This window comes from Solea solea, chromosome 14 (assembly GCF_958295425.1).
Source record: "Solea solea chromosome 14, fSolSol10.1, whole genome shotgun sequence".
Taxonomy (NCBI): Eukaryota; Metazoa; Chordata; class Actinopteri; order Pleuronectiformes; family Soleidae; genus Solea; species Solea solea.
Window position 1 is genome coordinate 19,414,357 of NC_081147.1, and position 11,900 is coordinate 19,426,256.

The 11,900-nt window shown below is 41.0% G+C and overlaps 1 protein-coding gene across 1 annotated transcript in view; it reads right to left on the reverse strand.

Moving 5' to 3' along the window:
* dlg3 (discs, large homolog 3 (Drosophila)) overlaps positions 1-10,769 on the reverse strand; it is a 73,118-nt gene extending 62,349 nt beyond the window's left edge. Inside the window, exons 1-3 of the mRNA XM_058649758.1 lie at positions 10,428-10,769; positions 9,247-9,378; positions 3,153-3,232 (exon numbers count right to left, since the gene is read on the reverse strand). Of these exons, the coding sequence (XP_058505741.1) occupies positions 3,153-3,232; positions 9,247-9,378; positions 10,428-10,467 (252 nt within the window). The 5' untranslated portion in view covers positions 10,468-10,769. The remainder of the gene's footprint in view (positions 1-3,152; positions 3,233-9,246; positions 9,379-10,427) is intronic.
* Positions 10,770-11,900: the final 1,131 nt, after the last annotated feature.

Sequence of the window (11,900 nt, forward strand, 5' to 3'; positions counted from 1 at the left end):
TACAGTAGACACACACTCACTCTCAACTTCACGGACACAAAATTAAAGACAGATATTTAAAATGTATAAATAAAATCAACTGAGACATGATGTTCCTGCAGACGAGCACAAGATACCTTCTAACCATACATGCAATAAATGAAACGGCTTATTTTCTGCTTTCATTTGTTGTCCATGGGAGTTATTCTCCTGCACTCTCACCTGCTACTCTGCACCAAATCAGGGAATTTGCAGACTCATTTAGTTTCCCTCCCATCCTCCACTCAGGTGACAGCATGGCTAGAATACTGATGAGCACCTCACTGGGTGTCCATTAAGCAGCCCGCTCTCACTCGCTGTCTCAAACTTCCACTATCAATGCTGCATCCTTCCATCACCTTCTCGCTCTTGAGGACGGTGGCTGCCTGGGCGCCACAGGCAGCTGGGATCCACAGAGGAGAGGGTGGGGAGGACGGGGGGTGGGGGGCAGGAGCCATGCTGCACCGAATTAGAAGCTAAACAGGGCGGATCACAGAATATGCAAAAAGGGTTGTACAATAAAGTTCAAGCCACAGTTACAGCTTGAGATTTAGTTTCTCTATTATGGGATGTGCAGAGTAGGAGCACATTCAGCACATTTATGCAGTTCTTCAATGCATGAGTGGAGTGCAGTGCATAGTAGAGTAGACAGGAGGTTGAAATATTAGAAGCTCCGCTAAATAATGATTTGATTATGATGCATATTGTTGAGAACATTAAACGTAATAATACATACAGTAAAATGGTTAATTTGCCAAACCTTTACGTAAAAAAAAAACTATTTCCAATGTTGGGGTGCTTCCTGAATATGCAGTAAAAATTGGAAATTGTGTGTTTAAATGGAGATAGAATTACTGATCACTATCCACAAAATATGAGAATGAGAGAAGAAACTAGCAGTTGAAATACTTGTGGTCAGCCACACACTTAACATTGCAATTCCTTTTTACTGCAGGGTTTACAATCCATTCAGTCTTCTTTTTAGTGCAATGCTGTTTCTTTTTATGCTGCAGTGTCTAATTTATTTACATGATATGTTCTATGTAGTTGATTGTGTGGGAGACAATGTTGTCATTCTGGAATTCTATAGTAATGATAGCTGGTTCAAAAAGTAACTGTTTAAAATGAATAGATAACTACGCAGTTGCCTCATAGTAAAGAAGTGCGCGACAATCCATTTTCTAAGTCACTCAAGTTTTACAAGCAGACATGAACTGGACAACACTAATATCCTGCACTACAGCGTCCATTATAACGGTCTTGAAAATGACAACTTTATTGCAGTTCCCCATGTTTAGCTGACCATACATAATCCAGTTCAGACTTAGCACAGGCATTTTAAAAACATATTGCCATTAAGGGATTGACTGCAGGGAGGGGGTGTTAAGCATGAAGGAATAATGTTGGATTAAAGTTTTTATCTCATGTGAGGATTGAATTGTGCAATTTCGGCCCCACCTTAATATCATAAGCCTAAAAAACCACTAGACACACAGTGTGCACGGCTTTAAAATGTTCATATGATGACTTAATACGTGTCGACTCACACAAGAACCAGGTTATTGGACTATATACAGTATCAACTTAAGTTTAGGACAGTGAATCTCTCAGAAAACAAAAAACAAAAAAGGAAATCTTTCACTCAATCCCAAAATGTACTTTTTTTTAGCTTTTTTGTAGCCCTTTTTAAGCACATCCTTCTTGCCAGATGTATCTCAATGCACTTGTGTTCACGGGAGAGCTTTTGTGACCCATTTATATGGTGCAAAGTTTTTTTTTGTTAGATACTGATAGTTTTAAATCATTAAACATTCGAAGAGTGCAGATTACAGACATATTTAGTCGAGGAGGGGACATGGAACTACAGAGAAACATGCGTGTGCATGGATTCTTCTTCACTCTTCGTCTCTTCTTCATGTGCCATCTGCCGTCTGTGGGTCGGCTATCATGGATCTTCTCCATCGTTCCCGATCTCGTGCCGCTCTGTTGTGCCGTCCTTGTATTTCAGATGTGTCCGGTCATTGATGTCTCTACTGTCCTCTTCTACCATTTGTCTTTCCTTCCGGAAGCAATCGTTGTAAGGTAATCTCCTCTTATGATATGGCCAAAGAATAAAGACTTTCGCTTTTTGCTTTCATCTTTTTTAGAACTTCCCAAGTTGTGGTAGAAGATGGATGATGAATGGATGGAGAGAAAACTTATTGAGATGAAGAATGCCTTTTACAAGAGTGTCCTGGCCAAGACAGGCAGCAGCAACATTTGTTGTGCAAGTGCTCAACAAATGTAGGCATCGTGACATTAAAATCAAAGTGAAAATGAGTTAAAAACATCTGCAGCCAGATGTTTGTGCCTCCAAGTCATTCAGTAGCCCCTTTGAAAGTGTTCAGTGAGAGCGGCTCCTTCAGTTTAAGCTCATTTTTGCAAAGCACTCCAAACTTAGATGCATTTTTGTAATCAGTGATGGAACTGACAATAAAAACAACCGACAATGTTGACTCCTCCAGTGTTTACTCCAGTTTCTTGACTATATCCTCGGCGTATAAACTGGAGAGGCTGCTCTTACAGCTGCTCCCAGTATAGTTTAGTTTTTATTTGTATGTCTTTGTCATGTACAGCAATCCAGGTCGGATTATAGTGGTGCATGGATACATGAACCCCTTACCCTGCCGGCCCTCAAAGCAAACAAAAAGTTAAAAAAAAGGCTGATTTTCTGTCCTTCCTTGCTTTCAGTTGTTGTTTTCTGTGTCCCACACTAAAAATATTCTAAACAACCACGTGAGTGCAAACACTCGTTACAATAAAAAGACTGGCTGACTTCATGAGAGTGGCCCACTGATGAGCAAATGGTAATCAGCACTCTTTTGACTCCGTCTAATTTTCTCTTCTCCCTCTACCCATGTGTCCCTCCCTCCCTCCCTCCCTCCCTCCAACTTTCTCTCTGTCTCACACTCACTCTCCAGGTTGAAGTCATAGCCTCCATGACTCATGATAACCTTTTATCCATGTAGGAGTGTGAGGGACACAGGTACAAAAAAGCGTGGCAGACAACGGCGCACGTTAGACACCAGATACATTGTAAACATTTACTGTATCATTTATAATGTGAAGCAGGGAGCAAAAAGAAAATAATGTACCTCCCACACATCGTGCCTGCTGTCCTCTTTCACAACAGTGGCGTTCTGTTGCAAGGTCACCTCGTAACACTCTTGAATATCTGTGAGAGATAAAAACGAAAACAAACAATAATCAGCCTGGATCATTAGAAACTTAAGATGCAGACTAGTTTTTCTTTTCTTTTTTTTGGCTCATAACTTCTCAGTCTTGAATGACAGATCAGTCATGGGCACGCTGGGAGACGTCTGTTTCCCTCAGTGGTACAGCAGGTGAAAACGTGGGGGTGGGAGTCATCTGTTTACGTGGAAGTTATGTCTCCACATTTGCATGCGCTCTTTTTCATCTCGCCGAGTATGACTCAGGTACTGACGGTGCAAAACAGAGGCCCACACTTCCTGGATAACACATTCTGTACTTTTTTATTTGATTATTTCAGGACAACTGGCTTTTGTTTGTCAGCTTCGCCGCAGGTCACTTTCAGCCTCTCTTTGGGGGCGAAGCTCCATTTTAGGCTGATGGCACATTGAATGTTGAATGAAAGCGGACACTGCCCCCTAGTTGAACACTGTGAAATTCATGGCCTGTTACATTTTTTGGAATTTGGTTATTCAAGTCACTCAATAGACTTTTTCTGTCACTGTGGTCGTAGTATTTCGATCTTGACCACAGTGAATGCAAGGGTATTAAAAGATAAGTAACACATGATGTCCTAAGTTCTGACATCTCAGTATGTCCCTCAGGTCCTGCTTCTGTCTTTTTAAAGTGTTTCTATTTTCCTTTCCGACTGCACTCCTCTGCTTCCCTCCCTCCTCTGCTTGTCTCCATTCGTCACCTCTTGACTCGTTACACGCCCATGTCCTGTGGTCACCCATTGAGCGGCAGCCATTTGATGAGAATGCACTGGGACATTTTTGTTGCTGATGTCACACGCGGGGCCTGGCATAAGGAGGAGGAGGGTTGACGGGAGAGTTCACGAACTTCCCAAAGCTCATTGTCGGGGGGGAAAATCGGAGCCGCGGGACGCGTCGCCTGTGGAAACCTGATACAAAATGAACAATTTGCACTTTTGCTTGCAGGCAACGTGTGCGTTCTCTCACTGTTTGTGTGTGAGTGTGAGTGAGACAGAGAGACAGAAAGGTAAGCATCAGTGGGTCCCAACAAGGCACCATGAGAACAAAAGTGTAAGAATGGAGCGTGTGACTCATTGCTGTGTCTGAATATGGAGGAGTGAATCCATGTGTGGGCTGAGGAGTTGGTTGCCCAGCTCAGCGACCTCACCAACACAGCAAACACACACACATACAGCTGGTCTACCTGTATAGAGGCACACACACACACACACACATACAGTTAACCCCAAAAAGCTCAAACATTTGCTGACCACATGCACACACACTATAACAAATGGTCACATCCTTTGTCTTAGGACACTTACTGTTTCATTATCCTGTTGTTCATTGTGTTTCCTGTTTTATTTAGATTTTCATATATTCTCCTGCTTTATGTCACTTAGGTTCTGGTCCCGGTCTACATGATCGGTGTAGTGGTTAGCACTCTTGTCTTTGTAGCAAGAAGACCCGGGTTTCCGACCCAGTTGGAACAAAGGCCTTTCTGCATGGAGGTTGCATGTTCTCTCCGTGTGTGTGTGTGGGGGGGGGGTTTCTCCAGGTTCTACGGTATTGGACACTCGCGACATAGCCTTTCTCCCTATGTCAGCCGGGATTGGCACCAGCGCCCCACCGCAACTCATTCTCATGTGGAGAATAAAGTGGCAGAAGATGAGTGAATGAATGTTCTGGTCCCATGATGACACTTACCTGCTTAGCTCAGTTTAAACTGTGCCACATTTTCTCGCTACCCTTTAGTATTTAGTGTCTGTGTTTTGCCCTGATTAGTCACCACTCCTCTATATACTCTCATGTATGTTCTCAGAGCTCCTTTGAGCTTCTCCCTTTGATGCCTCTACCTGGTTTGCTGACTGTCCACTGTGTAGTGAAGCCCTGCATTAACAGGCAGTGTAGCATCCTTCACCACACACTGGATCCTTTATATAAGCCTATATAACATGCTAGAATAAAGAGGGAAGAGTGAAAAACTATATTGGGTCTGCTTTAAAGAATGTTTTTAAAGCTGAAGCTGCCTCTGGTGTCTGCATTTTGAGTGTACGTGGTTTCTACATTACACTCTTAAAATAGTTTGGTTTTGATTGTCTGTTTAGGGGTCAGTGTGCTATGAAAACATTAAACATTGGGTGAGCACTTTGCCTATTTACACATCAACCAGACAAAATAGTATGTTTAGCATTTCACACGGACTGTGTTTCTGACAGCTTTGTTTACAGAGTATTAACTGTTCTTTTAGCACAATATCTGTCTCTCAAAGTGCAAAAAAAATGATCCACAGTGGGTGGAAACAAGGCTTAGGAGAACTGAGGTTGAACCAAAACAGCCAAATTGCAGTTTGATTTGTTTCAAACCAAAACAATGTGCTGAAAGACACTAAAACACTAGTACTGTGGAGAAAAAGAGTCTCGTAATGGTTTCTCCTCCCTGCAAATATCCTGTTTTCAGAAAATGCTGACGAGTTCAGCTTTAAATAAATCCTGTTCATTTAATAATATTGCTGCATCTGTTGATTCACGCCAGCACCTGGCTTGCTTTCACACATCAACTTCTATAATTATAATGCTGAATCTATTCCTGACATAAAGAAACAAGATAAAGTAAAGTGCTCAATCTCAAGAGTTTTTTTTTTGTTTTTTTTTTAAAGCTCAGGATCAGGATTCACAGTCACACCAAGTACAGAGCTATTTTCTACACATCTGTGACTTTCCAAAAAAAGCCCTGAACTGCTCCAACCCTTGCAGACCACATGCATTCCTGGCCATCAAACAAAGTACATAATCAAAGCCAGGAGTCTGATTTTTTTTGTTTTTTTTAAGATGGCCCGATTGGAGCGCAGAGCCTTTGGTCACAGTCATAGGGGGTTTCCCGCACCTTCTCCCCGTCCACAGACTCCACATACAGGATCATTGTGTTTGTGGGTGTTTGGAGGCCTCTTCTATTTGTTATGTACCTATTCAATTGGACTGAAGTCATCTTTGTATTCCCTGGCTGGGTGAATCATAGAGCGAAAAAAACAAAAGTGCTCTTTACTCAGTGATGAGCAATCTACAGCTCACTAGAATAACACATTATGGGCCAGAATTTCAAATCAGGGCAAACAATTATCCGTCCGTCCCCTCCATTATGTCACTTCTGTGAAATATTTCCCAGGAATTAAAGGCCCTCTGTAATTTAACATATGTCTGTGTATGTGTGTCCCATGAGCTGTTTCCTCATGCCTCCCACAGCATGTTTGTTCACTGGAACAAAAGGGTGGATGCACAGTTAAGGCAACCTTTGTTCGTGACTGTGCAACCATGCAGACATCCAATCAAGTGGCCGCTACTGAACCTTCCCACACTACATCAAACACCTCTTTACTTCCCACAGTCCATCAAAGTTAAAGAGATCTGTAAAATACAAAAACGCCGCGCTGTGAAATAGCTGGAAAATCGAGCGTCTGTTTTTTATCGCAACTCGTAAGCTTTTTCCGCACTCTTCGGCTGACGACAAAAGAGGTCAAAACAGTGGCGTTCGCACGTCACAAAAAAAAAAGACAAAGCAAACAGGGGGAGGAGAAGAGGAATGTTTACACTGCACTGTACTCCGATTAGTGCTGTGAATCAGCTGCTCCTCTATTCTGCCTCTTCTGATGTGAACCACACGCTGAATGAAGGAGGTGAGGCCTCATCAGCCCTGCACCTGACCACAGGTCTCCCTTTTTCTTCTTCTACTCGGGCACACGTTTGCGCGGGTGATACAGAAAACCAGGGAGAGTTGAGGGACACGGTTGGCACTGAGGCCAAGAGCACTTCATTTTCCCTGTCTGCTTCATTGTACATTCTTTGTGAGGAATGTTTGGAATCCTCAATTTGAAAGATAATGCCCTCGCGGTCTCCCTCACTTGAACAAATATCAAGGTTACTGGTATAGTACTGTGTTATTAAATACACAAATCAGTCTTGTCCTCAATACGTTGACTCAATATATTATTCAAAATAGTGGGAGAAACGAACAGATGATATTTGGCTTTGCCTGCTTCAGGTTTATCAAGTATCATTTAGCATGGGTAATGTTAATTATAATAATAATTTGAAATGAATGCTGGGTGTTAATGACAATACCGTTGTGGAAGTAGATACTTGTTTGTTAAACTTAAAGCTAACTAAAACAGTAAATCAGCAGGACAGTGTTTGAGCCGAGTTCTTCCTAAGCTCTGAGAGGTTGTACTCGCTAACGCTACTGCTAATGTTACTGCTAACGCTAATATGCCAATGTTAGCAGTCTGCTTATCAGCTCTAAACACAAAGCACAGCCAAGAATGACTATAGGAGAGTTTTAGGCACATTGTCATAAACAAACCAAAAGCGAGAAGATAAAGAGGTCTGTCAGACTTTTTTTATTTTATTTTTGTTCATAAAAAACGACCCAAGGGAACTTTGACGTATTTCCATAATTCACAAATTCAAGCTGATTTTTTTTGCCTAGGTTGTGATGAAAAAAGGACATAAAATGCTCTATATTGTACATTCTTATAGCCTCTGTGTGTAAAAGTAAAAAAGCTGCCAAATGCTCTGTGTTCTAAGGGTTAAGAACCATCAAAGTGAGGAACCACGTAATTCCTGAAGCCACAAACACTGGTAGCATAACCAGCACATCCTCCAGATTCACATCCAGATTAAGTACTACTAACAATATTAAAGACTCCACTCCAGAAGTACAATATATCCATAAAGAAGGTATCTTATCTTCTATCATTATTCATCATATGATATAATCTTGGTTGTCTATCTATCTTGACCAAAACATGACAGCACCACCAACTGGACTGGACAGTGTTGTGCTACAGTATATGGATAATGTGCATACAATCGACTTTGTGGGTGCTCACGCTTGTCCACATAGGGTCCATGAGGAAATGTGCACATGACAAAATGTGTCGCGCAGACACTAGCTGACCTCCGCAGACACACGGACGCAGCCCAACAGGGTATTTCAGATGGCTTTGTCTCATTTACATTTGAAGAAGCTTTTGAACTTTGATTTTACGACATAAACACTAAAAATGATTCCCGCTAACCACCTCTGCTGATTTTCTAAACCTGACGTCAAAAAATAATCAAACTTTCCTCAGAAAAAAATAAAAAAAAAACATACTTTAGCAGCTGCCAAACATATCCCATCCCCCTCAGATCCCTAGCAGTGATGCGGCAGTAGGTCAGCAGTAACATCGGCAGCAGACCCAAGGGCAAGCATCATTATAACATGTCTGTGGTAATTAGAAACACCACTCAACCATCAATTAAATTGAAGTAATGTGCTTTATCTGCTATAAAAGGAACTGAGGTCAAGGTTCACACTGGCTCCCTCTTCGACATCTTTTCCAGAACAGCAAACTTGTCATTAAGGTGTAGCTGGTGACAGTGAACCACAGTGGCCCTTCACACATGATACAGGAAGGAAAAAGTGTGCACACACTTCAAGATTAGAAGAATCAGCATTTTCAGTCGACTACTATTACTTCAGTGGTGAATCAAAATTTATACGAGCAGAGATCTGTATCGTGTTGACACCAGGCCATAAAGTATTGGGTAACGAGGGAGGAATTGTATTTTCACAGTGTGACAAGTCTGAGCTTATGAAAACTCAAGACTACAGATAGAGTGTGTTGTTGTGTGCCACTTTATTGGGATTTCATTACAGTCCGAGTGCATTACAGAGGGGGTTATACAGCAAACCTCTGTAAGGCCAGCTGAAAGGCCTCTTTCATACGTTCCTGATTGGGAAACATTTAGACTCAGTTAACGTCTCACACAAAATTAATAAAACCTGACCCTGTCTACATCCTGTGCATGGCTGCTGCTGCCAACAATTGGATAACAGGGTTTTTAGACATTTCATGATGAGAAAAGTGGTGTCATTTAGCTGGAGGCCAAGAATTTGAAGTTTTGAAAGACTCCACTCAAAAAAAAGGAAAGAAAAAGAACAATTTTTAGTGTGTTTTTCTTACCAAGAAGGGCTTGGAACAGCTGACTTCCCAAGATGGCAGACACTTTGCCCACGTTGGTCTTCAAAGTCTGCTCATCTGGACTGGTGAGGCTGGATTGGTACTTTCTGAGCAGCCCCACCGCCCGCTCAGTGTCTGTCACACAAAATAAATACACATGGTCAGTACAACAGCAGAGGACAACCTAACCTGCCAGTTGCATTTACACTGCTCAAAAAATCTATGGGATTAAGGAAACAAATTATTCTATGTAAATATCCATCCATCTTCTTCCGCTTGGTCGCGTCCTCATGTGGAGCAAAAAGTGGTAAAAGATGATGGATCGATGAATAAATTAGACCAAACTCACACTGAAAAGAAGGACCGCGTTCATTAATTGTTTTGGATTAAATTATAATATAACACATTTTGGCACAGAATATTTTATAATCATTATGTCAACAAACGGGGATGGAAATGCTGATGATTTAATTGGTTTGCAGAGCTCTTAAAATATGTCCAGTGAAGTTTTATAAACCAGAGAAATAGTATAGTCAATGTGCGACAATAAAAGACACCGTAAAAAATATCTCTGCTTACATAATGAGTGATTATTCACAAAGTGGTTCCAAACACATTTTCAGTCCTTTCTATAGAAAATAGGTAAAAAATGATTTAAATGATTCCCTTTGCGTGGCACAACAGAAGCAAAATTCACATCCACTCATGTTTACATTGACTGTATTGTAAACAAATGACATAACATGAAAGTATAACATATGCCCCTGTTGTTACAAATGTAAACATAATAATTATAATTATTATTACTATTATTTGTATTCATCCCATATAAAATGTATCTTAAGTGTTTGCATTTTTCTATGCTGATTATTAAAATGATGATGATGATGATGATGATTAATCTACTGATTCACATGATCATCCTAAACATACATTTAAAAAAAGCAGTCACCGCTGCCCGGAAGTCTCACAATTTACTACTTTAGTAACTTTTTTGTTTTCCTGAAAATTCCAAAAAAAACAAACAAGAAGAAGAAGAAGTGTGCTTCTGTGTGGGATTATCACTGAGATTAACAGGCTCCAATGTGACATGTGATGGAGTGACGAGCTGTCATGACCCCAAAAATCCCAGATTTAAAAGCAGCATCACGCTACATTTTATTTATTTAACAGTTTATACTCACCGAATTTATGCACCATGCCGTGGCCACCGCGAAAAGTCATGTAACTTCCAGGATTAGATCTTCTTTTAGAGTAGAAGAATTAGCAACAACAACAACAGCAGTACTAGTAGTCCCGGATTATCACACAACAAAAAAGTGTAGCTCCTTCTCCACAAACGGGTGAGATGTAGAGGTTTTTTTTTAAATCCGGTCTCAGTCTGGACACTCCCAGTCAGCGGTGAGACACACGCAGTGTAACACACAAACAAACGGGCCTTGAGTTGTGACAAGAGCAGTTTGTTCACTTTATGACAACTTTCCAGAAGTTTTGGGTGAAACGGCCGCGGACTGGAGCGTGACACGTCCCTCCTCCTCTTCCTCCTCCTCCTCCTCCTCACTCACCTCGACACGGGTCTTAAACGCACCACGGTCACGGCGCGGACTCGTCAACATTAATACGTTTAAATTGTGCCCCCTGCAGGTTGCCTGGCACCACGTGAGGTGACGAGTATCTTTAGTGAATAATGTTGACTGTTGACTGTCAAAACGTTTCCTCTCATCAGTTCTGCCGTTATTTCCCCTCCCTGTTCTTCTGGCGCCATCTGGTGGTGATAAAGAGTGTTACACATGAGAATGTGCAGGCCTGCATGAGAGAGGGCAAAACTCTTTACAGAAAATAGAATCTACATTTACTTGCATTACTGTAATTGAATAGATTGTTTTGTACTTGTACTTTAAGGTAACTTTAGGTTGTATTTACTTTTACTTTTAAAGTAATCTTTTACATTTTGTAATTTTACTTTTACTTACTTTTACGTATGTTTTTTGTTGAAAGATGAGGACAGATGAATGATGAGGACAGGTGAATGATGAGGACAGATGAATGATGAGGACAGGTGAATGATAAGGACAGGTGAATGTGGAGGACAGATGAATGATAAGGACACGAATAATGAGCACAGGTGAATTTGTGCTTATCAAGTTCCCTGAGTGACCTTTGACCCATGTTGACTGATACATTATGTGTTTACATATTTTATTTTTCCAGCACTTTAATTCAAAACAATTAGCTATTAGAGATTTGTTCCCCTTGTTCTTTTTGCCTGACACAAGAAAGAAAGAACCCCAACCTTGTTAAAAAAGTAACTAAGTAACTTTTACTCTGAGTACATTTTAAACAAGCTACTTTTTTACTTTAAAGTTACACACTGCAGCTTTAAATGCATATTAATTTGAGATAAGGCGACCTACAAAAGAACATAAAAATAACAGGGCACTTAAAAATCGTTTTTAAATAACCGTCAGTCAAATACAGCAGGGGAAGGCACACACAATCCTACAGTCACACATTTCAACTCCAACAATTTGTTGTTCTCAAAGAATTTCTATAGATAAATGAAGCTGAAACAGAGAAGGAGAAGAAGAGAATACAACAGAGGACAATAAGACTCTTAACGCCCCCTTGTGGCACATGACCTGCTCTGCAGTTCTGGA